The sequence below is a fragment of the Ornithodoros turicata genome, chromosome 7, assembly GCF_037126465.1.
Source record: "Ornithodoros turicata isolate Travis chromosome 7, ASM3712646v1, whole genome shotgun sequence".
In the NCBI taxonomy this organism is placed as follows: Eukaryota; Metazoa; Arthropoda; class Arachnida; order Ixodida; family Argasidae; genus Ornithodoros; species Ornithodoros turicata.
In genome coordinates, this window is record NC_088207.1 from 48,452,149 (window position 1) to 48,478,070 (window position 25,922).

General features: G+C 43.0%; 1 protein-coding gene across 1 annotated transcript; it reads right to left on the reverse strand.

The window, feature by feature from the left end:
• Positions 1-574: 574 nt before the first annotated feature.
• On the reverse strand, positions 575-25,719 carry LOC135401356 (small subunit processome component 20 homolog). Its single transcript, XM_064633726.1, has 61 exons — positions 25,577-25,719; positions 25,289-25,436; positions 25,161-25,222; positions 25,029-25,099; positions 24,737-24,925; positions 24,491-24,575; positions 23,360-23,419; positions 23,145-23,222; positions 22,573-22,728; positions 22,329-22,478; positions 22,116-22,250; positions 21,928-22,005; positions 21,173-21,330; positions 20,922-21,062; positions 20,088-20,282; positions 19,850-20,000; positions 19,680-19,745; positions 19,400-19,549; positions 19,140-19,290; positions 18,834-19,056; positions 18,412-18,750; positions 18,025-18,115; positions 17,867-17,952; positions 17,660-17,785; positions 17,431-17,600; positions 16,791-16,869; positions 16,509-16,704; positions 16,343-16,420; positions 16,173-16,252; positions 15,504-15,745; positions 14,973-15,102; positions 14,340-14,430; positions 14,153-14,226; positions 13,706-13,829; positions 13,452-13,610; positions 13,214-13,372; positions 12,981-13,118; positions 11,324-11,601; positions 11,097-11,251; positions 10,429-10,541; positions 10,229-10,368; positions 9,951-10,107; positions 9,377-9,475; positions 9,135-9,302; positions 8,845-9,005; positions 7,971-8,121; positions 7,673-7,789; positions 7,295-7,465; positions 7,072-7,203; positions 6,673-6,783; positions 6,445-6,594; positions 6,035-6,154; positions 5,884-5,946; positions 4,237-4,368; positions 3,555-3,687; positions 3,155-3,318; positions 2,688-2,759; positions 2,429-2,590; positions 1,806-1,932; positions 879-1,024; positions 575-803 (listed from the first exon to the last, which is right to left on the reverse strand). Exons 1-61 carry the CDS (start codon positions 25,619-25,621, stop codon positions 681-683), a joined length of 8,199 nt encoding a protein of 2,732 aa, XP_064489796.1. The 5' UTR covers positions 25,622-25,719; the 3' UTR covers positions 575-680.
• Between the last annotated feature and the right edge of the window lie 203 nt (positions 25,720-25,922).

Here is a 25,922-nt window from a genome sequence, read left to right on the forward strand (position 1 = left end):
TTTCGGGAAGGGATGCTGTTCAGAGCACTCCAGTAGTACTAAGTAGTACTAAGTACTGCTTAGTAGTACAGTAGAACCTCTTTATAGTAACTCCTCTTGTAGTAAAACTCTGCTTATAGTAAAAGAGAACTGTGGTCCCGATAGAATCCCATACATTCAATGGCACACCTGATATAATAAAACTCCTGATCTAGTAAAATTTCATCATGGTCCCAGAGAGTTTACTACAAAGGGGTTCTACTGTACTTAGTACTGCTAAGTAGTACTAAATAGTACTATGTAGTACTAAGTAGTAGCAGTAGTAAGTAGAAATGCACGAAAGGCGGCATTTCAAAACGTACAGATGTGTTTCAGACAGCTTACCTCACAGTTTGTTTGATTTCAGTGACTGCAGTAATTCACCGTGTCAAGATTGACTGACAGGGTGGCCACATGATATCACCAGCACCATCAGTTTCAGTACCCGCAGATTCAATCCCGTGCGCAAATATTACCCCAGTACTCTGACGTTATAGGTTTCAGGTGTAAGTACGACCCAGGCGAGTTCCCGTTTCCCGAACTATGCGAATGTACGTAATAAAGCAGACTTTATTCTGTACATGTGTACTTATATACATTCCAAGTGCTGTGAGCACCGCAACGCCATTGGCCGAGACACCTCTCGGGATACCCGCCCATAGTTACACTTTTCGTTTCTTTACCTTTTTACCGTGCTTCACTGCAAGCTTACGCTTTTGTGACACCCTCTTCGCTAACTGTCGTTTGATTTTCCTCTTTGCTCCCAGCTCTGGATTCACAACAGCCTAGATGATGAAGCAGATATTTGTAAAATGTTTTACAAGCACGTGTCCAGTAGTGAACGTTAGAAACACTCTCACCTCGAGTGCCCGTTCCCGTTTGCGCTTCAGCTTCCTGCTGCTCAATTCACCTTGCAGCTTCACTAGTGTGTTAGTGAATGCCTCTACGCCAGCAGCCTTTTTCAAAACAGCTGTCACTTCCTGAGCTAAGTTCTTGAGGCTCTCGTCTAGACGCGGAAAGTCAATTGCTGTTAAGCCACGTTTAAAAGAAAGCCCAAACAAAACCTTAATACAAATATGTTTGCCAATTTTCCATTTCATTTAATTACCCTGAAGGGCCTCGTGGGCATTACATGGGGTAGGATTTAGTGGGATATACTATACAATATTGCAGTTGACGGGATATCAATCGAGGATAATTTTCATTGAGTGTCGGAAGAAAAGGGAACCCCCAGAATGCAAAACCTCAACCTGTAGCGAAAACAAGAAAAAGAAAGTACACCTACATAAAGCTGGACAAAAAAAAAGTTAATCGCGTTTCAATCATTCTTTTTGAAGTGTATGTCTCTAAGGTTAATCGTGCATGTGGCAGTACAATGATGAGACTGAAAGAGTGTTTGAAAGCCAATTAAGCTGATGGCAAAGATCTATAATGAAAAGCCCAGGCTAGGGATGACAAGATCGATCGAGATCTTGTTCATGTTTTTTTCCCCCTTTTTTTCTTCTCTTTCCTACTCTCGAGATTTTCATTTAGCATTTGACTTATGCATAACTTTGGGCTAACAGACACCTAGTAGTGAAGCAAAATTAAAATTGTGGCATTTTGCCAATAAGACGTGCATATGTACCTCCTTGTGACAGTGAAAAGCAAAGCAATGAAAATTCATCTATCATAACGTAAGAGATGGAAGACAGCTGGAACAGCAACTAACCAAACACATGACAAGGCAGATTAAAACTAAAGCAAAGAACTCGGTGAAGGGAGTAGAAAACGAAGTGTGTACTGACCCTGATGTGGGGACTTGTCTTCAAGCTCTCGGCATATTGGTCGAAGAATGATGTGTAAATGCTTTAACAGTTCCTCCTTGGACAGGTCTAGTGCTACAGCCGCCATGAACTTGAAGACGTTTGATCTCTAAAGGATAAACAGCAAGTGTATTGCCCTGAATGTTCTTAGTAAAAATCATAAATTTCAAGTTCAAACCCCTCCCCCATACCACCTTCCCCCACTAGAGTCCCTGACTAACAGTCCTTAATGCCTTGCTGGCATATGTGCTGCTTGTGCTATTATCACACTCTCCAGTAATGCAGAGAAAACTGGCCCTAGACTACCTTATGGCTATGAGAAGCAAATAGTATCATGTCACTCAAAAAAGAAATGGAAAGAAAAATTTTTCTTGACTTGCCACAATATTTTGTTCTCTACATGTTATTTGTTCAGGTACTGGCAGTCATTCAATTTGGCTCGCATATAATTCATTGTGTGTCAGCGTTCACACATTCCAAGTCCGTACTTCGTCAAACTTCAACAACTTCACCAACTACTGCCAAACACTGCACTTGGCACATTGAACACACGTGCACTGCTCTCTTTATCAGAGGCATTTAGAGTATGCAATTTTGTGGCACACCTTCAGCACAGCGCCTGTTCCTGTAGACACCTCTTGTCGTGCTTGTTGTTCTGCTCTTTTTAGAATCCAGTCAAGAGTATGGACATCGCCTTTGCCACTATCGCAGCTGTTTTGCATGAATCGCCAAGAAATCTTGGTTGTAAACACCAGGTTCTTCACTGCCTAGGGTAAAAGAATAAAAATATATGGCTTTAAAATGATGCAAAATAAGAATCAACTGCTGTAAGGCAAAATACTTCCACATAGATGCACATCTCACCTGTTCAGCCAGTTCTGCAACTATGTCACCAGTACGCAGCAGGTGGCAAAATTTCTCAGTCAAATCACGTATCTAAGTAAAAAAAAGTGCATCACAGTGAATGCTACAGATTAATTCCACAACATGTAGAACTAGGGTATTCAAACTAACAGAGAATTGCTAAAAAAGGTCAAAACATACAAGGCAGTATTGAAGCGGATTGTGTGTGTGCATGTTATGAACTTTCACATAACATGTAAACATAACAATAACTAAAGATAAGTACTCAAGGTCGGAAAGGTTCTTACGGATCATCGAAATGCTGGTTGAACGCTTGGTTGAATCAAAAGCCTCTGGGTGGAAGCTGCTGCTATTTCAATTTTTCACACGCTTCACATCTTACGACTCACATCTAACAGGCTATGACATTTCCCCTTCTTCAGGTACACAGGAAGTATGAAACTTGGAGATATTAAATAATAGTTCACCTTTTTAGCACAATCCTTGAGGAGGTAGTCCTGCGTATCTGGTTCGCTCTGGCATGCGCTGACAATTTCCTCAACGTCATACGATGTGAACACTGCTCCAAACAGCTGGGATGCAGCAAGTCGCACCCAGACATGAGGATGAAGTAAGAGTGAAGTAGTGTACTCTGTTGGGGAGAACATGAATTATACATGCCATAATGTTCATTATTTAGGGATAAATCTCAAATGAAATATAAATTCAATACTAAAATTATTCACCTCACATTCAACATTCTGCAAAGCTGCACACCACTGATGTAAGCATGGGTAAAATATCTAACTTCTGAGAAAAATTACTGGATCCTATCACGTATCTATCAAACTGGTCTCAAAAGAAGGGACCACAATCAGCGTAACTCACCGAGGATTTTTCCAGTTTGCTCGTAGTATGTTGGATTTCGTATGACGTTACACGCCAGAACAATCTTTGCCAGGGAGACTAACAACTGGTACGCAATGTGATCTTTCGTCTTCTCAATATCTTCGGCGACAAACTAAACAGAACAAAAATGTTTTATATACAGCATACTGGACATAAAGACGCTGTTGTGTGATGAAGAAATGAGTCATCTTTGGGTCCCAGCATTTTGCACCATAACAATGACACCTTTACATCAGTAGTTTAATACAACCCTGAATGCATGCTGTTTGAACGTGGGCTAGGTGGCTCTAACGTGTAATGCCTTGACATCGTTACTTGGAAAGAAGAAAAAGAAAGGTGACTGAAAGAAAAAAAAAACAACTTGTTCTTATCACTACAGCACACATTTAAGTCACATTACACATACTCCCATAACGTGAATTGTTTTCGAGTGTTGAAAGCACCCTCATGCTGTTCATACTGTGAGAGTTCATACTGTGTGCCCACTGGGGCAGGCACCAACTGAAAGCACCCTGATCCCACCCTACTAAGTGGGGCCTTCACAATGTGGGATCTGCTTGTAATACTCCCCCCTACACTGGCACTACTTCTCGCTGCACACCAGCCAAAATAATGCAGATTTCCCGTGAAATGTTGGTGCACGAGTCACTGCACAGCTCACCTCCTCAAATTTCTCTGGATTCAGATGAGCTACCAGAAGAGGCAGGAGGTCCGGCAAGAACCGTTCAAACTTTTCCTTCTCAATTTCGGCGAAGACTCCTATTACTTGAGCTGCCAATCGCAACATGGCGAACTTAGATGGAAGAAGAAAAGAAGGTAAACTTGTAAGATCAACTGGAGCCCAAAATAAAACCGGGCCATTCGATGCAAGGTGATCCAGTCGTGCTGCTCGTTATTGTTCGGTCGCGGAATAAAAGTTCTTATCAGCTCCTTCTGTCCACACGGAGAATTTTGCAGGGCGAATAATGTCGGTTCTACACGCGACAAGTTTTAGGACCTGCAGAAGTCATGGGAGTGCACATCAATCCAGGCAGGATTCCTCTGGGAAAGTTTGATTTGATTTGATTCTCAGTCAATTCAATTAGGTCACTTCACTTAGTCCGGTCACTTGTCCTTTAATCACTTCAGATCCTGTGAGTAAGACTTAAAACTGGACAGATTTGACAGATGTAGCCGGATCTTGAAACCAGGGCAAATAGTAGGCACGTGACACGCTTGAATGATGGGGGAAGAAAAAGGCACCAGCTGCCTTCTGCAAACTGCTGCTATTCAACAGTCATCATTCAATGGAAGTGTGCAACTGGGCACTGTAAAGTTTTATGCAGTGTTTGTCCAGAGTTTAATTGCCGCACCCACAACACCATTCACAGACACAGTGATGAATGAAGCAGGACGCATGTTAGAAGTAATCTGAGCAGCGGAAGGATGATTCTTCCTTAGTAATTGTATTTTTACTGGCTTACAAATGAATATCCACGTCGGAAAGAACTGAGTGAAAAAGAAAACTATACTATACCTCGATCAAGTAAAAAAAGAAAAGGGTCTGCAAGTGTCTTCCAGTTGAGGTTCACTATAACCACACCAAATGTGGTAAAGCAGCCACAATATGTGGTACAAGAGGACAGGCCCTGACAAAAGTGTACAGAACATGCGAGTGGTATATTTTCTCCTCGGTGCGACACTCTAGCGGTAAGCAGAAGCAGGCTTGTTCACTGGTTCAGAGGGGTGAAGGAGTGTGCCGGCAGTGACACCAATTCAAACAACCTTTCGAGCATAGTCAAGCCATGCACTCGCTCACCCCTCTGATTGAGTAAACGAGCCCATTTCCGCTCGCACAGAGAAGAAAATCCACCACTGGCGGGATACGTAAATTTTTGTCGAGACCTGTACAATTCTATAGAGGTGTGGTCGTAACAGTTAAAAAAATTTAATGCGTACAGTAAGCAAGGTTACTGCATGATGTGACAAGTAGACGGCCAAAAGAGAGAAGTACAAAGCAGCACATCACTGGGTCCGGATATATGTACAGAAAAAATGGGAAGTTCTCAATGATGCATGGCAAAGAAATTGCACTGAATCTTCATTTTCTTTTCACTGCTGTCCAATCAAGCAAAAACTCCGGTGCAGTCTCCAAACTCCTGCAAGTCAAACTGCTTGAAACAAGCAAAATGCGTTTGGAGCGGCTTCAGCCGATGCAATAAACAAAATAAAAATGTTGTGCGCAACACGCAACCACCAACACGACTGGATTTATAGGTGCAGAATGTACCAGATAACGCACATAAAACTAATCGAGAATGTTTCTTACCATCTTTGCTTTCATCCACGAGACTACAATGGCAAAGAGGGAGCTTCTGCTGTTGTCGCTGAGCTGTTAGAGCGAATCGGAGAATTTACACATTTGGGCTACTCTGTAGCATGACAACTGTGTCCTACCACAAATAGCTGAGCAGACTCACTTTTCCAAGAAGACTTTTAACTGCTGCCGAGGCCATACGGCGCATGTTGGGAGAATCATCATTGACCAACCGAGCTGCCATGGCAACAAACAGTGTGCCGGCATAATGCTCTAATGTAGCCTAAAAATGAAGTTGGAATACCCATTCATTTAGCTTCTCATATATGAACAACAGAACTGCAACCAAAGCCTACATTAAAGGGCCACAACGGTCACAAATCTATGAAGTCCCGCGCATTCTTTCGAAAATTTGTGGAAGCACATTAACACCCACTGACGCCCTCCATATTTTATGTAACGTGTCTTCGCACGAGGCTGGTTTAGAATTTAAAAAAAATATGAGGGAAAAGAGGATCTATTTTTAATCCAGAGTGGCACTTTAACACTGTGTAGCAAAAATTAGGAACTCACGGGTGGAAAATGGGCGGAATAAGCATTTATCATTTCAAGTGCCGAAGCACGGCCGCTCTCTACGCCATAGCCCAGTTGCGCTACGAAGAAGCCCACAGCCTTTCGCATGCGATGCTTCATCGGGTAGTCCAGTACGTAGTGCAGGTAAACCTATGACAACACAAGTCAAAATGTACTTCATGATGCACATACAGAAAGCTAGCTGTCACTGATATGCAATGGACTCACTTCACGGCATTTACTCCTCACATGCTCCTTCTCATCACTGATGGACATTTGTGCTATTTTCTCCATCAATTCGTGCAGCTGTGGCTTGTCCAATTTGTGCGCCAAGATTGCCTGCATTTTGAGGAGCAACGAAAGAGCAAAGTTCCAAGGTTAGATACACAACACATAAAACGTGGATTGCACAAATAGTTGAAACTCAAATGTTGTAGCAGAACGTGTCACGTTACGCTCGGGGATTCAATCAACTCCTGGTATGAGAGACTGCAGTGAAACTTATTTATTTTTTCTTGCTTATTTCTTTTTTTCTTATGTCTTTTCTTATTACTTATTTCTTATTTCTAAACTTATTTCTGTTGTGACAACACCAGCACCTTGGCAGCTATACAATCTGCTACGTACCTTCAGCAGGGCAAAAGCGGTGCTTTGCCTAGTGTGGTCATAAAGGTCTGTTTCGACGTATCCCAGTAATACGATCAGCTGATTTTCTTCAGTTTTGTACATGTCGGGTTCCCTGACTAGAATAGTCATCACCTGGGGAACAGCAAGTTTCAACTTGTTAGCATAAAACACGGCACAAAGCGCTGGCTAGAAAGCAATGTCTATAAATGCACACTGAAATTACCTTGAAACTAAGGACTACGAGCTCAAAATTTTCTCCTTGTTTCATTCCTGCACCTGCGTACTTGTGTAGAATAACAAACAGTGACCGGGCCAGTTGAGGCATGTTATCTTTAAGAGCAGGAAGCTCCATTTGTAGCAAACGTACGAAGCACCTAAGTGATATTGTCACTACCTGCAACAGAGACAAATATCTCAGGGTATTGTTTTAGAAGTTACAGCTATGAGTATAGCATGCACTTAGGTGAATATCAATGGCCTCCTCTGATTAAGGGTACCAGTGCCTTTTGTGACCCCAATCAAAAAACGGTATCCAAATAACCAAAAAATACTTGAGTTTATAGTTAGAAGTAGATAGTGTTGAAATATATTCCCAACTTACTTTTACGTGTGATGAGTCCACAAGACTGGTTAAAAGAGGCACAAATGGATCTAACATTTCCAAATGCTTCTTCTCGGATGAGTCTAGCTTACTTTGCTTGAACAATGAATGCAGAATCTGCAAAGAATAACTCCATCATTTTCCACATTCCACACATGTGCTAAAAAAAAGTTTAAATGTGCTTCTACGTATATGTGAACTCGGCAAAGCCCGTCACCATGGTTTTCCAGGTCTATGACCAAATAGCATAATGGCACGATAGCACGATATCAGAGCAAGTTAGAAAAAAGGGTGCTACCTTGAGCCCAAACTCCACCAACACATGAGTATTAGTTCGTCGGCTTGTGGTAACAGGAAGTCCATCACGAGATGGTTCTTGAGGAAGAAGAAACACGTCCGATCGCTCTTCTAGTAGCCGTGGCTCTGACACCGGTTTCTTTACCTTCGGACTGCGTGTTCAAATGCAAATTGGGCATTCCACGTCAAATGTCGGGAAGGTGTTGCTTGAACTGCTTAGAAATCTTCATTAAAAATTCAAATCTCAAACTGAATGTCAAGAAAATGCATACGATCTTGGCAGTACTGAAAAAATAAATAAATAAATAAAACCCAAATACGGTCCAGCTTGAATATGGTTCCCAGATAGCATTTTTCAACAGATCAAACGAACAGTTAACAACTTGATGTCTGTACCAAGCAAAACATACTTTGTAAAACATTCAGTTTCTACTAAGGACAGGCTCACATAACATGTGCATTCAAAATAGAGTTTCCTCAAAATTACAGTACCCTCTGCCCACAGTCACAGTCACATCACTTATGTCTTTAATGGCTTGAACACGCTTGAAATTTGCAAAGACTGCTATGTTAACCAAAAGCAGGACGTACTAGTATCAACATATTTCGGTACGAATGTGCAATGCTTAAAATCAATATCTTTTAACGGCTCGTTAGTCATACATGGTACAAAATGCAAGACGATATACAGCTTTTACATGAAATACTCCAGCGGATATTATTCGATGATCGTGACATTATGGCCCGAAAGCGCAATAAGCACGGAATAAAATGTAACAAGGATGACGTTGATAAGTAAATTTAAAGACAACAACGATAATTCTCTTCAATTGGGTAGGTAGCATGCCTAGATGATGTGTGGATAGCATATTTACATTGCATGGAGGTCATCCAAATTTTCTTTAATCATGCTGTAGGAGTAGATCAGCAGCTTCTCAACTGGTAGTGCAGAATTCGCTGCAAGGCCCGACACAATACGATGAAAGCAATCTTCACATTTTTTCACCACTTTGTGGCTCACTGACATTAGAGTGACCTGAAAAAAAAGCAACCATGTTGCAAATTCTAACACTTATCTCCCCATAACAACTTTACAGAAACAGAAATCAAAGGGACAATGAAACCCAGCTCCTGCGACAAAAGCGGGAAAAAATGTGTTTCTTACAGACTTCAGAGGAGCTGTCAATCGTGGAAGTGTCTCTTCTGTTGTCATCATCGCTAAAATTTTGTAGATGTTGTAGCTCTTAGTCGACCTGGCTTCCTTGACCTTTCCAGTGATCTGCGTCACCTCCTTCTCTTCGGATAAGTCGGTGAACAGCTCGTTCTGACACACCTGGAGAGAGGAACAGCGCAATGTGCAAAGAAGGAGTTTTCAAACAGATACTCCATGGCTGGAACGGAACTCACCTCAATCACATCGGTGAAGCAACTGTCCAGGTCACCTGGTTTCATCACCGGTGTAAGTGATTCCAGCACAGCGTGTGCAGTGTACATCATGACGTGAACCTGTACAGAAAAGCGCACAGTAGGCACAAACTCTCGATCATACAAAAGATAATGTATCACACTGAGCAAGCCCCTGCAGCTGCTGCATTGCGTGGGCAAAAATCAGAGCGGTGCGTGCATCCAAGCGCACACGATCGTCACCTCGGCATCAGTTGGTTCCGATACGGTCAGGCTCGATTACTATGATCTTCTGAACAAAAATAACTCCGACATTGCGATCAAACTGCTGGCTCACTTCAGCTCTCTTTGCAAACTTTGTTGCAACAATCAGGAAGAAAGCGCATTCCCACTTGCGCCAATACAAATTATTCAGGGTCAAGGGTAAGACGCGCGAAAATCAAGGAGCAGGATACCACTTTTCATTCGGTGGCCACCAATCGTAGACCACATAACAATTGAATTACTAATCACCAAAACAAGAACCTTTGCAGTGTTGCCTACACTTGTGTTCACTCGTTCAAATAGCACCTCCTACCTGGTATCCTCTCTGCAAGGTGCCCCTCATCTGTTGCAGTAAGTAGCCAAAGTAAGCTGGGCCTAAGGATGACATGATCTTGAGCAACGTCTCTCGAGCTGAATCACGAATGCTCATGAGACGGGACCTCAAGAACTGACAAATCTTGAGAAGGACCCTGGATATAAATAAAATAAAATAAATGAATAAACGTGGCATACCTTTTTCTGTAGGTATGCAAAAAGTGAGAGCCAATATGCTTAAATTGAAGCTGTAAAGTAGGATATATACAATGTTACCCTGGTAAGTGCCTTTGCAACATCCCATGAGGCAGTTGCTGCAGCAGCTTCACTATGGCAACTGCAATGGGTATTCGCAGAACTTCAGAATCTTCAGGATGGCCACTCCTCACAACCTTGTGCTCATCATCTGACTTGGCCTGTTTGAGAGAAGGTTCGTTTAGCCTTTCCTACAGGATGTGAGATGTAAAGGGATTTACCTTGTTTGTTAGAGCTTTGTGTAAATGTGGAAGCAACTTGACCGCAATGGTAGTATGAATGCTGGTGGCTGCATCCTCGTCTAAAGCACCGTCGTCTGGAGCAGGAACAGCCTCTGCAAAACAGCACGCATTTACACCGAGGACAATCTATCGCAGCACGTTTAAAACATTTCGCCATGCTCAAACCACTAAACAGTTTGAACCTGCCACGATAATTACCAAGTTCAAAATGCAAATGTGCAAACATAGGATAACTGTATGATTAGAGCCTGAAGTTTTAGGGTTTTACCCGATTCTTCCCCGAATTGAAGGTGGCCTCTTTAGGGTGAAACCCGATTTTTACCAGGCAAATTGCCCTCTCTGGGATGTCTGTAGGATTGCACCAACTTACTTGTTTGGCAGAAAAATGCAGTTACACCACCGTTTGTACCAAACCGCTACTGTTAGTTTGAATAACTGAGCCCGATTTCTCCCTGATTTTAGCGTAATGGAAGTTTTTTTTTCACCCGAATTCGCACGAATTTAGTGCACATGTTTATTTACCCGATTTTAACCCCCCGAATTTAGAAAAAAATATTTCGCGAAAACTTCAGGCTCGATCAAGACCAGATAAACAACTCAGAAACTAATCAATGCACCAAACAAGATTTTTTAGCGATGCCACGTACCTTTACCTGCGTCGGTATCTTCACCGTCGGAATCGTCAGCCTCCTCTTCCAACATTTCTTCATCCAAAACTGCCGGCTTGGGCTGCACGTCTTTTCCAAAGCCACGAGACTTGCTCAAGTTAAAGTGAAACGAATTCAGAATGCCCACCACAATCCTGCAACGATACAGCGTGCTGCTGATACCAGACGGAACGAAACGAAGGCAACACTGAGAACACAAATTTTACCTCACAACCGTGTTATGATGCTCCACGTCGCGCTGTAGAAGTCGCAGATACCGCCACAAGAGGTGTTCGTACCCGCGCCAAGGCAGGTGCTCCGACACAGCGGAGAGCGTTTCTATCGCTGCCTCCACGAGACCAGCGTGCTTTGCGTAGCTCTCGGAGAACAAAAACGATGAAGCCAAAGGTAGCACAACGTCGGTCAGCCCTTTCTGGTTCAGCTGCAGTTCACCCGACCGCAGCTGTGAGGACAGACGGTTCAAAGCTCGGCACCTTCGGTGTAACTGTAAGAGAAGAACGGCGTCACCAAATCACCGTCTGTTATGGGACACCAGGTAATGTTTGATTAAAGGGGTACTAAAATGCAAAAACAAGTTCAGTTCAAATTATGTTAGACGCTATGTTAATTTTGCACTTGTCATAATTCAATGCTTTGATTCCTCTACAGAGCTACAATCAGAACTGTACCCGACTTTCTCTTGCTCCGACATTGGGTATACATCGGGTATATATTGGGTGATTTTAGTCCATGTGCCACACCATGGAGCAGTTCCGTCAACAAAAATAGTGCGAGTTACGAAGCGGACTGGTGTCACTGTCCGAAGGACGTGAAGATAATTGTGGTCAGTGGAACATTTGTGATAACTCTTGTGGGCTACAATTCAGTAAATCGGTGTTGAAAAATGTAGCAATGCACATCATGCCGTGCATATAGGGAACACTACAACCGGCCCCGTTCCAAATCCACACTCACCCGATAGGCATGCGCCTGTCTGCTGTCTCATTGGACGCCGCCAACCTTTGCTTCCTGAGGACCCCGTTGGACGGCTCTGTTTTTACCGCGTTTTTCTTCAAAACGATAGCGCTGTGTGAACTAATTGATTGCACTATACATATTAATTGAAACACGGACTTTAATTTGAGAACAAGTTGTTTTTGCATTTCAGCGCCCCCACTACAAAAGGTCGTCATACAGCACCTACAGTGGGAAGCTGCACAGAGACTGTAGCTGCCACGTTACACCTAGAAGCCATTCTTACTGCATCTAGGCAGAGCATAAGTAGGCAGCATCATGATTTACGTCGGGCCTTACAGCGCTCTAGCTATGACTCAAGCTAGACCACCAAGATTACCGACGTACAGTTAGAGCCTGAAGTTTTAGGGTTTTACCCGAGTCTTCCCCGAATTTGCACCCCGAATTGAAGGTTCCCTCTTTAGGGTGAAACCCGATTTTTACCCGGCAAATTGCCCTCACTGGGATGTCTGTAGGAATGCACTAACTTACTTGTTTGGCAGGAAAACGCAATTACATCACCGTTTGTACCAAACCGCTACAGTTAGTTTGAATAACTGAGCCTGATTTCTCCCCGAATTTAGCGTACTGGAATTTTTATCACCCGAATTTGCATGAATTTAGTGCACATGTTTATTTACCCAATTTTTACCCCCCGAATGTAGGAAAAATATTTCCCGAAAATTTCAGGCTCTACGTACAGTCTGCTTATGTTTGTACAGACAAAGCTAGATATATAAGGATTTTCGAGAGGATGTCTTGACTGAGACAATAAGCACATTCAATGCGCGTGGGTTCTGCTGTACTGTGCACATACACTCCATCTTGATTACGAGTGACAGCTCGCGACAATTGATTATGTGAGCTTACCTGTATGTGACATATGTTCACCCAGAAGTCCATGTCACTGTCTGTGTTGCACAGTTTCTTGAGGCCAGCCAATGAAGGATGCTCCCCGCAATGTTGAAGCAGCAGCGAAAAGGCGTTCACAAATTCATGTCTATTTGCCTGAGCCAAAGAAGCACAATCCAATCAACATGTAGACTGCTAAAACAGTATGTATCATGAGTCATGAAAATGAAAGCAGCGCACAGCGGCATTACCTCTGTCTTGCAGCAAAGCCCTTTCTTGATCTCCGAGGTAAGTGCTTCAGAAATGCATATCCTGTACACTTCCTTGTGCTCATTAAGCCATGTTGCAAAGATTGGCATTATTTGGCATAGTGCATGTGAAGCAGAATCCCTCAGGGCCAGGTCACTTGCCTAGCGTCAATGAAAGATTGTGAGCAGTCAAGTTCACAACTGCATTTCCCTCAGTAGAGCAAGGATGTTCAAAGCTTACAGTTCGCATGGCATAAGTGCAGTTGTAGATGACTGGCAAGACAACTGCTGTGTCCGGAGGGTCCTGGCAGCCTTCAATCATGGTAACTCCAAGTTTAAATCCATCAAGTCTAGACTCGTAGTTAGGTTCTTCTGCATATCTGGGATGCCATGCATTTACCTGCATTATGTAACAACAATAGGTAACATCAAGCTCCCAAACAAGCTTCAGAAAGCTCTGATGCAGTGACAAATTTCATGACTTGGTTTCCACACCTTGCGGATGAAAGTGGCCAGCTGACGGTACTGTGGAACCTTCGAGGCTACTGCACTGTAGATGTCACACAGTAGCTGCCTTGACTGTCTGTTGCTCAAAGTAGAAAAGTAGCTGGAAAGTCTCCTGAAGAACAAAGAAGAACATGTATGCACGAAAACAATACTTGATCACAATACAACTCCAGATGCTTTGTGGCACTCCAGAATATAGTTGCCAACAGATTTTTCAGACTCCAAAAATTCTAATTTTCATATGTTGGCATCATTAAATGTCCCTGAGCCAATGTATTTCCACAGCCAATGTTTCAGATTTTTTAACTAAAAAACCTAGGGGTCTGAAAAATCAGAGACAACTGTACTTGGTTGATTACTGGAGGTCCACAGCATCAGAAATTTCAGTGCCATTAAGGTTTCTTTGGGTGCTTTTACAGGCAGGAAATGTCTTACCCAACAACTTCTTCTGGACTTTCTGCACATTTCATGAGGTTCAAGATTGTTGAAAGCTTTTGCTGTTCAGCATCCTAAGAGGGACAAAATAGTTATCTCGAGTACTAAGTCTAAATACAGTATTTCAGCAGTGTTTGTTTCATATCACAAATTGTGAAAGAACTTGCAAAAGATCACTTTTACTTACATGGGCAGTGCTTTTTAATTTCTTGAAACCAGCAATGAACAGTCTTGCCAACTCGAGGCACTGTGATGGACTAGTAACATCTTTGCTTATCCTACGTAACAAATGGAGAAAAGTAATCACATGATTAATACGTGGAGCTATTACAGTTTAATACTTCTTATAAAAATGTTTTTGGTGTGTGTGGAGAGGAAATGGTGTGAAGGAAGAGACAACAACAGAAACACATAGGACAAAGAAGGTACTTGTCCTATGCCTCAATGATGTCTTCATATATGAATTAATTAGCCTGTCTAGCTCTGTTTGGCGTGAGTAGCATTGAAAGCCTTTTTAGAGAGTACACCTACTGCAAGACTGCATGGCTAATTTTGCTTGAGATTTTACCCCACTGACTTTCAAGTCATTGCGGCAACAACAAGAACAACAATGTGGTAAATACCACAAACGAACCACAATGAACTCTCCAGCCATAGTGGTTCTTCCAACCATGGCCCAGAGTAAATGATGCTTTACTGTATCTCAACGCACATGCCGCTAAGAACCTGTGACATCATCGTAATACGTACTGATTTGCTTGGTTATCTAAAACACTTGCAATCAACTTGGAACTTTACAGGAGTGCACAACAATACTTACACAGTTAAAATGCCCATTTCGACAGCAGACACAGCCCTCTTTGTCTTTATGGCTGACTCCAACACAAGCTTCAATCTTTTGATGATGTGAGGAACATAAGGCAACAGCAGCATCCTCCCAAGTGTAGCCCCTGGAAAGTTTGCCACACCGTTATTCCGCCAACACCTTACTAAGCTTCGAAGCAAAAGACATTCTGAAGCGTCTCCCACATCAGATTACTAAAGAAAGCCATCACAAAGTGCACAAACAAATATAGATTGCCCGAAGGCTGTCGCTGCCTTAATCTGTCCTGAAGAAGCTATTCTTACGCTCCGCGGATCGCGCGACCAGGCAGCACGTTTATCGACGTCGGCTCTTACAGCGCACTAGCTTCATCTCTCGCTAGTCCACCAAGATTACCGACGATACATATGCTCAGAAAGTTGCACGGCCTAGAAAGCCACGATAGCACTGGCTCAGTTAAAAATTGCTCATCACGTGTGGGAGATGAATGTACCACATCCAGGTGGCAACACTGGTAGATACACTCACCGTCCTGATCCGCACTTCGTAACGTATGGCAGTTGGCCACCTGCAGAGGGGGAGGAGGAGGCAAGGCATTCTCATCGTCACATTCGGCCTTCTCTTCTAAGCTCAGCAGATTGTGTACAATGGAGAGGAGCACGCGAAGCACACCGGAGGACAAGTGCACGTTGTTCAGCAGGGAGATGATTGGCGGCAGGGGTGACTGTATCGGATCGGTGGACTTGTGCTTCGAGAACAGCACAAAGTATCTGAAAGAATAAACTTGTTCTGCCAAAGAGCACAGCGAAATTCGCATCGTGCACAAACCAAAACAGCAATATTACTAGGGTCCGACTTTTTCGGGTGATGTGGCGCTCCCGGACCTCTGGGAGGGGAAATTGGGTTCTAATTTCAACGGTGTAATTTGAGGTGAGATCAGGTGCTATTGGTACATTCAGGTGTTATAGGCTTACTTTTTTCTTTTGTGTTCAGTAGGCGGCCCTTGTTTAAAGGAGTGTAAATTGGGGGAAAAAATAACAAAAAATAACTGCACTCAAGTAATATTTACATCGGAGATGTGTAGAAATTGCTCCCAAATATAGTACGTGATGCAACGTGACGAATTCTGGGAGAAATCAGCTTTAACCCGTAAATGTCAAACCCTAAATAAGACAGTGTAGCAGAACCTGGACATACCGTGGATTGCGACTGATGTTTGCAAAGAACCGCAAAAGGGGTGAAGGCTTGTGCTTATTGCCGCTTTCAAGGACAGGTAGCTAAAGAAGTCACGTAAGTAACTAACATGCAATTAATTTCACTGGAGACACGCAAAGAAAAGTACATGGCATACTGGCACGCATACATACCAATGGCCATACTGCAGCTTCAAATATGGCATCAATTTCATCGCTTGTGAAGCCATATCTATCAAATTTCAGAAAGAACTGCAAGAGCAAAAGACAACGTGGCTAAACATGCAGGAAAAAAACTCTCCTAAAAACAAAAAAATCACGGCACTTTTAGCCAACCCACCCAACCAAGAAGGCGAATCCCTTGTGACCTGAGCACCCTGGTCGTCCCCAAGATCGAGCGGACCACTTTGTCTTTGTTACAAAGTAAAGTGTCCGCGTACACCACCGCTGCTACTATCAGCCTGAGAAGCAGGGGTACAAGGTTGGGTACCAGACCTCCCAGGTACTTCAGCATCGTTTCTACAGTGGTGAGCATGCTGCAGGAAAAGTAGTTTGCAGATCCTCAATGAAGAACATGTAAAAGTATGACTCTGGAGCTGCAGAGAGAAAGGCAAAGCCATACCCGTGCAAACGGCGTATTGGGATGATTTTGGTCACGTCCAATAACGTCCGAATCTTTTGAACCATCTCCAGCAGGCTCTCTGGAATATATTGAGGGCAAGAAAAGAAAACCAGACGTCAACATTTTAAAGGTAAGGTATGTTTCTAGGCATGTTGCCAACAGGTATAGTGAAGTTGGCGATATGTTTATGTATCATCAGTAATGAGCAACTATCGTGGGACGAGCACCTCAAGTATCCTTAGAGCCAATAATGTAAGTATTCAAAATTAACTGTAGAATATTATGTCATTCAAGAAGAAGAAAAAAACACCGAGCGTGAGCTATTTTATTTGTCAGAAAACTGGATTAAAGGTTTTGCATTTGAGAAGAGAAATGTCAAATTGCCATTCTCTAGAAATTGGTTTGATGATGGCTTGATGTTAGTGACGGTGCTGAAATTCACACTCATCAGCCACAATATCTAAGAACACTACAAAGCTCCCAGAACCAGAAAAATCCTCCTAAGACGCCAAAATTTGTCATGAAAGCGAAGTTGAGTTTTCGTGTTCAAGGCAAACCTCGAGCGTGTGCCACATTTGGCACCAGTCTCAGAGCAGGAGGGAAAAAGCACAGCTCATTTTCTAGTGCAAGACAAGCTCACCCGACTGCTGGTAATCCTTCAGCGCTGCCAATTCGAGATCAATAAAGCTTCGTATTTCTTCTTCCTTGCAGCTGGCCAGGAAGCGCAACACAATGGACTGCTTGTTGACAAACCTGTGCTTGCCACCAGTCTTTGAACCAGAACGCGAGTGCATTTTTCCATGTAGAACTCTGCATAAAAATGAATTGAGCATATTTCTCACGACCAAATGACCACTGGACACCTTCACCTCATCAGCACTGGCAAAAGCTCTTTTCTGTGGTCTTCCTGAACAACTCCTGACTCTGAATCCACGCTGAATAAAACTATTTCAGACTTGAATGTCTTGTCATCAAGCAGCTTCTGGAAATTTTCCCTGAAAGCATGCAATGTTGCATTCATTATGCTACGGCAATGTGTAGGATGGACAGCGAACATGCACAAAAGGAATACAGACTTGTATGGTTCCAGAAACTTGTGCTTGTACGTCAGGAGACAGTCGAAAGCCAGCTTCTGCACGTCGGTTTCTCGGAATGTAAGGAGCTGTGAGCAAGAGATTCACATAACCCGATATGTTTCACTGCAAAGACGTTTTGTATTCTGAATTGCACGTACATCGAGGTACAGTTGGTGAAGTTCTTGGCTATGAGATATTGCCTTTGGGTTAACAAACTTTGCAAACACACCTAGATGATCACACAAGCTCCTGAAAGAAACACGTCAAGCTAAGAACAGTGGTGTAAAACAGCAGGCAATGCAACCATTCAATTTAAAACATTTTGTCTATCCAATTTAATTTGAACAGTCTGTACGGAAGCATATCCAAGTGCTAAAAATTTTCAATAAGCAAGAGCAGAAAACTAGCATGCATATATAGTGAAAACAAACATGCGCATTTTGTGCACACTAGGGATAACTGTGCAATATCCCAAATGAACTCCGGAACTCAAGATTTGTAGATATGAGAGAGAGTGAGAGACAAATCAGTACAAAGCTCCTCACCTGGTCAATCTGCACCTTGCTCTTGGAGCTAAAGTACTTGGCCCTTCATTCTCAATCAGGTCTGGAAAGCTTCTGCGACCACGCTTATCCCTTGGTTCCTGTTCTACTTCGTCATCAACTCCACTCCCATCCATTTCATCATCATCATCATCATCATCGGCGGCGGCGGCAGCACCATCATCCACATCATCAGCATTCTCAGGTTCAAGCAGAATCACACTTGGGTCATTTGGTACCAGTGGTGCAGCTGCTTCTGGCTCTTCTGGCAGTTCATGGTCATTTTCGGCCCTTTGCACGTTGTGGTAAGGTGCTACTATGGTGTTGGGCCAGAATTCCTTCCTGGTGTGCGAAACACTGGTATTAGGTGCGTGCTCACAACAACACTATGCGGTAAAACAACAAGCGTGCTTGAGATTACTCACTCGAGGAAGCTGTAAAACAGAGCAACGATGTCTTTATTTCGACGCTCGGCTGTTCTGGTCTGCTCAACGGCTTTCCACAAAAGGTGCCTGTGATTGACATAGTCTGGTTTTTCTTTCAGGTCTGACGTTGTCTGCAGCGCTTCCGAGAAGGCCTGAATGACGGGACTCTCCCCGTCACAGTCGGGGAGCTCAAAGACAAGTTCCTGCGGTGGCTTGTAGTCCACTGAACGAAAAGAAAGTTCTGTAGAGAGCACGTCAAAGTTGTCCCTCTGGAACAACACATCATCAACAGGATGATAAACTTACAAATTGTAGCATTGACAAGCCTCAGATGCTCAAACAAGAGCAGCCAGAACTTGTCATCAGTCCCTGCATGGGTTGCAAGGATTTCTTGGACAGGCTTCCACAGGAGGGAGAAATTTATGAACAGGGTTCCAAGCAGGTACCTTACAGGAGCCTAGGAAATCACAAACGGCACTCCATAAAAGGATTCTACATAAAAGGATTCTATCACATAAGTCACTCGTGGTAAAAACAATGTATCGCAGGACCACGTTTTTGCATACCATTTCAAAGGGTCCAATTGGAATGCACATTTTAACTGCATCAGCACTCAGTCCCTGTAGCAGCTTCAACCTTTCTCTGTAGTGCTGAACAGTGTTGGGGACCTTTTCTGCTTTTAAGCAGGTTTCAAACACAGGTATCTGCACAACGGCCTACATGAAAACAGAAATGGAACGCTATTGAAACTTCCAACGCAAAACTGTAGCTGCCTAAATCAATGACAGTTCAATTCACAATGGATACAACAAATATCACTGAGAAGCGGGCCGGAGTTTTACTTACATCGTCTTCGATGCTCGGAAGGGGAAGATCAAAGTAAAAGAAAATTCCTAAGCATGCCTGCCGCACCTGTGTCAAAAGTGAGTGAAAACTATTTCATTTCTCAACATAAGTATTGCATTCTCGGTTTCAATGTGCAAACAACAACAACAACAACAACATTCCACACATACCAAGCTGTATGGTGATGCTAAGCTGCTTTCAAGAACCTGGTACATTTCTTGAAGTAAGTCAACTGTCAAAGTTTCCCTTTCATCAGTTCTTGACAGGTATGCCAGATAACACTCTGTTGACCTCAAGAGGTGCAAGTCTTGAGGGTATATCCTAAAGTAATCAACACAGAACTAAGAATCCTAAAAAAATAATGTTCCACCCACTGAACCAGAATGTGAAAGAAAAAAAAATTCTGACCTGAGCAGCTCTATGAAGCTCTTGCATGTTACAAGTGCTAGTACCTCAGTGAGCCCACAAAGCACACTTGTAACCACAGTTTGAAAGAGCAAGAAGGAATACACCGACTGATGTTCAGTTTCTGAATTCAAGCACTGACACAGGGATGTAATCAGCATTGAAACGGACTCCTTAACCTCTGCTGTTCTTAGTGCTCTGAAAAAAAAAAAAAAAAAAAGAACTGTAGGAATCAATCACCCACTCCAAATATGTGCCTGTACGATACGAATAAAAAGTACAAAGCCGCACTGACAGGGACTGCAACAAGCAAAGAGACACACAACTAAAGGGACTGTTTACACTAAAAGCAGTTTACACTATTTCCAACTCCTCACAAAACTTTCTGCAGAAACAACTTTTTGGAAGCTTTTGGAAACCACTTTAATTATACTGTATTGCACTACACTTGATTGCACAGTTCCCTGACGAAAACACCATACATGTGCGGCATAACTCCAGCAACATGACCCCTGTCGTCCGCAGTCACCACAAAGCTCTTAAAATGGCACATAAATGAAAAGCCTCAATGGAAAGCACTATCAAAAACTGCTACTTTAGAATCTGGTGTCACATTTCCATTTGCTCTGCTCCATGTGTACCGAAACTAGTTTAAGCACCTTTATTCCTGATGACTGTGACAGGGTCCTCATGTCAGCGAGTCAAATGTAAAATATGTTACGTATGCTGCTCCTACAGAAGCTTTTAACATACTCGAAAATGTAACACAACCAGCAAAGAGCTTGCGTTTCTTGCCATGTTCACAGGTACTATTTGTGCAGTACTACTGGAACAAACCTGAAATGAGGCAGGCAACTCAGCGCCGCCCACAGCAAAGGAAGTGAAGGAGGATCTCCAATGTCACGGGACAGGAAGGAGGCCACGTCATTTGCCAAGATGGAAACTGCCTCCTGCTGGTCAGCAGGAGTCTTCACGAGACTAGGTAAATCATAGGCGGTCACAATCTGAATTCACCACAATCAACCATACGTAAGAAGGAGAATGTAAGCATCACCACAGGAGCACAACACACTCATAGGACAATATACCTTGAAGCTGCATCTAGGTAAAGAGGTGACCAATGTTTCAGTTCATCTCCAGATAGGGGTATCGGATTTCTTCTTAGCATCACTTCAGCCAAAAGTGCAATAGCATCAGGCTTGGCTTCCAGTTTGCTACAGTACACCAGTAGTCGGGGAAGCACAGACTAGAATAAATGTAAAAAAAAATTGAAGGTCATGACCTACAAAATGTTGAATACAGCAGACCTTCAATGGCACATTTAAAAAAGTGTTCTATCACACGGGGAACTTGTCACCCAAACCATAATCCTCAAAGACGAATACAGTCGAACCTAGATATAACGAAACTGACGGGGAACACAATTTCTTTCGTTGTACCAAACCTGATGAAATATGGCAGTAAATTGTGGCAGTAAATTGTGGCAGGGAAGACAAATTATTTCATTGTATACGTATTTCATTCTACAGCATTTCATTATATCGAGGTATGACAGTATTGCTATATTGAAAGTTTAACGGCTTTAAAGGGGCAAGCAATATCCATCCAGCATATGCCTTTTCTGGTACGATAGTAAAGTCTCCAATGTGCCGGCAGTATTTTTGAGCATGTCAGCCAAGAAAAGTACATATTGTCTGGATAAGTCACACACTGTCATGTGGAAATTTGAGAACACCCATGAAAAACATCCTACGTTAATGTGTCACTGACAGGCATCATTTATCAATCAGTCAATCTTTTATTGTATGAGAAACAAGCAGACTGGCAAGGAATTGTAGATTACCTTTTCAAACATCGGCAGGTCAACCGCACATTGCGAGAAACTGAAGACAGAACTGGTTGCATAGCTCCCATTATACAGCTAAAAGAAAATGTGCAAACCTCCATTTAATACACACGCTGCAATTTAATCCTCCATTTAATCCTGCACGCACAGGAGGCTGCAAGCTGTTACTATACAAGACTCCGTACCTGTGTCACAAACTGATCGGTGGTCTCGGGGGACAGAAAGCGTGACTGTGTTTCTAGAAACTGGCAGACGGTCTCCAGAAGCTTCTCCGTCCAAGAAGGTGTAAATTCAGGGAGGCAAACTATAGGCAGCAATGTCTAAACAAGAGGATCGGAGCACTTTAAGACTACCGTAACGGTCAGTAACATCAAAACCGCGCTCTTAACTGTACCCACTTGTGCAACAGCTTCAGGGTCATTAATGAGAACACCACTCTTGTAGGTCACCCAGACGTTTAGAAGACAGAGCACATTCTCCAAATGCATAGCCTTCTTATTCTCTGCTTCATTGGTATCCAATGTTGCAACAATATTTCCAACAGCTTGCTAGCAAGGTAAGAATTACAAGACACATCAGAACTCTTTCCATATCACTTTTTCAATAACGTGATTGAAAGAACTGTCAAGGAATAAAAACAACCTGCAAGGATTTCCAAACTACGACTGTAGTGTCCCGTGCATCCTTGTTTCCGACGTGGGCAGCCAACCCCATAAAAGTGATGTGGAGAGCTTGACGATTGAGATCAGCACAACCCATGGAACCGTTCAAGCCCTCTTGTAAGAGCAATGGCAGGACCTTCGAAAAAGTAGTTACAGGGAGATAAAAAAATTTGAAAAACCAAAGACATCACTGCTCTCTCAAGCTAGAGATTCAACTGCATTGTACTGCCAGAGCCTGTGTGTGTGTCCAATTTGAAATCTTTTACGTAAATTGCAATGTTTCCATTAATTTTTCTAGAATTCATTCTCAAGACTGCAAGATCCCTTCAGGATTTCAAACTTCACTGCTGCAGCCTGCACTCATTTTTAGACTTCCTTTTCGTGTGTTTGTGTTCAGAAGTTCAAGACCAATATTTAACGCGGTCTCATGCTAGTATTGTCCATGTATCTGGAACTCAGTTACTTTACTTGCATGGAGTTGGAAATTACACATTTCAAACACTTGCATTACATACTTGCATGATTACGATCATACGAAAGATGCACACATACCATTTCTGCACAACTGTGGAGTCGTCCTTTCACGCCTTTTAACATTTCAAAGAACAGATTGCCAATACCATCAGTGTACTGCAAAGAAAGAGAAATTTACAAATGTTACACACATTTGTTTTAAGCCACATTCGCAAGGCACAGAATCACAACAGACTGATGACGTTGGTTCGGCTTCAGAGTAAGGAAACAAAACGTGCGTGGTAATCACTCACTTTGGGGTTGGTTTCCAAATGTCCGAAAATGAGACTGAGAAGTTCCTGCTTATCTGGTACCTGAAAATAACATGAAGCAGAGATGCGATTTGTTGAATCAAAGCAATAAACCAAAGACTATGTTTCCTAGCATACCACACAGATCTAGAATTTTGCTGGCGTTTAGACTATGGAAAGCCGGCCCAGTCAACATATTGTAAAGAGCCAGTACACCACGAAATGACTGACAAGTTTCTTCTGCACAAAAACAACTGCAGCCAAGCATGCCAGGAAACCTTATACTGATATTGAGGACATTGAGCTGCAAAAGCAGCTCACATGTGTGCTAGTCATGTAAATTTCACGCCCCACTCACTATGAATCCACAGTACTGTTCTGTTGTAACACACTGTATTATGTAGGAATAATGACTAACACTGGGACATTACATTTAAAATATTGAGTTCATTCAATTAACGCATGCTGTATAATTGTCCTACAGCCACGATTTTACACACTAGTCAGTTTCCTAGCGCGATTAGTGTAATTAATCCCAATGCCATGAACAGCAGCACTGTATCTGAGCTAGTGGCAGATCGGTTGACCCAAAAATTATCAGGTTAAACATTACGTTTCCCCCTCTCCCCTTTGACGAACAAACCACAAAGTGAGAGTCTGCCCCTGATCTAGGCTCCACCTACCTGTGCCTGCTATTTTCATTCTAATGTGTGGGGGAAACTCTCCCGGACACAAGTAAGTAACCTCCCCCATACAGCTACACTGCTCATACTGACTTTTTTTTTCACTGTATGTCATAATCCCCACTGCATTTTACCATGACTTGTGACATGCTTAGCAACCAGCTGGTACAGTGCTGGACAAAAGTTATACGGAACACGGCTCCGGCGCATTCCTTCCTCAAAGTGATACGCTAGCAGCAAATGGCACCGTACAGACTTGGAAACAGGTGGCTGGGTTACCTAAGCACATGTCTGGAAATCTGTACAGTCCCATTCTCTACTAGTGCGTCACCGTGAGGAAGGAATGTGCCGGAGCACGTTCCGTAAACTGTTGACCAGCACTGTACATAACGTACATTATCATGGGAAAAAACAGCACCTCATGTAAAAGTTGCTCCTCAATGATACATACCTTCCTCATAATGAAGGCAAAGCTTTCTGCAGCAAACGCTCGCACATAGTCTTTCTGCTGGTCACTCAGCAGAGGTATGTAAAGCCTACAAAAATGCATACATAAAGAGATTCATGTACATTAAGAACCAAAAACTGACAAATTTGACTCTGTTTCCTGGTTCTGAAGAGCCTTCAGAACTTTCAGCAGACCTTCAGCAACAGCCATTGCTACAATATCAATACGCCAGAACAAGTGCTCGATTACCTGAAAATTTGATCAATATCCTTGATCATATATCTCCAAAGAAACTTGTACAAGCAGGCGAGACACATGAAAATCCTTTCAAGAATTTCTGTGTCTTGAGTGTTCAAGTGTCCACATATGAGCCGGAAAAATTCCGGGAAACTCGGATAAAAATAATGTTGCAAGTCCCTTGCCAGGGCAACAACCATTCTGAAAGAGAATACGGAACATGGCGGGATATGTAATGGTGGTCACAGAGGCACACAAAGCAAAAAGGAAAGTTTGCCTCGCGACAGTTTTCAAAGGCACCTACTCCAGCACAGCGTCGAGGGCTTTGTTGTCCTTTTTGGCGAGCTGATTCTGAAGTGCCTCGATGACTGCATCCTGAATGACGAAATCACATTTCGAAAAAACTGATGGACGGTCGGACGATACAAAAACATACCTTTCGTAGAACTAGCTGCGGAAGCGTTTCTACCTCCGCACCAACTTCTTTCTTCAGTGAATCTACGGAGAGATATTACATCAAAAGCTGAACGTAGCAAGCCGTTAATGTGTTCGAGCTTGGCTCACCGAAGTCTTCTGTACAATTCAATTCTGCCCATTTATTTACAGCTTCCTGTACGAATGTTTCGGCTTCAAACGGTGTACTTTTGTGCAGCCCAACTTTGTGGATTACATCGACGTTCACATTCGACAACCTCTCAGAAAACGTTTGGAACTGAAAATAGGGAGAAGAGCGAAAATGTTTAGAGCGCGTTCGTCGCCGAAACGCTCCAGGCCGGGAGCTTTCGCGTTCGCGAATGAAAATATGCCACTTCATGAACCTATTCTACTGCAGACAAATCTCAGAAACCTTACCCGAAACGTATTTTCAGTCTTGTGCTTCACCGGCTTATTCTTCATTGTGAGGTTGTTGCAGAATCATTACATCGATGAAACACGACAGAACAGCGAGAACACACGTGCACCCAAACAATGGAAGGTCTTGACTGGGATTGGCTGGGTTTGACTTGTGCTATTTGCGGTGTTGATAGCGATAGGCGATAGCGACGGATAGCAGAAAATAGCCGTGTACCCTTGCCGAAATCGAAACTGCTTTTTGTCTTATCCGTCTGGGCCACTTTCGGGTACGGCATGACGTCATTATCAGTTCACCCTGCAATCAGTGCATTCAACGAAGGTTAGAGTTGCGAACAATGTTCAA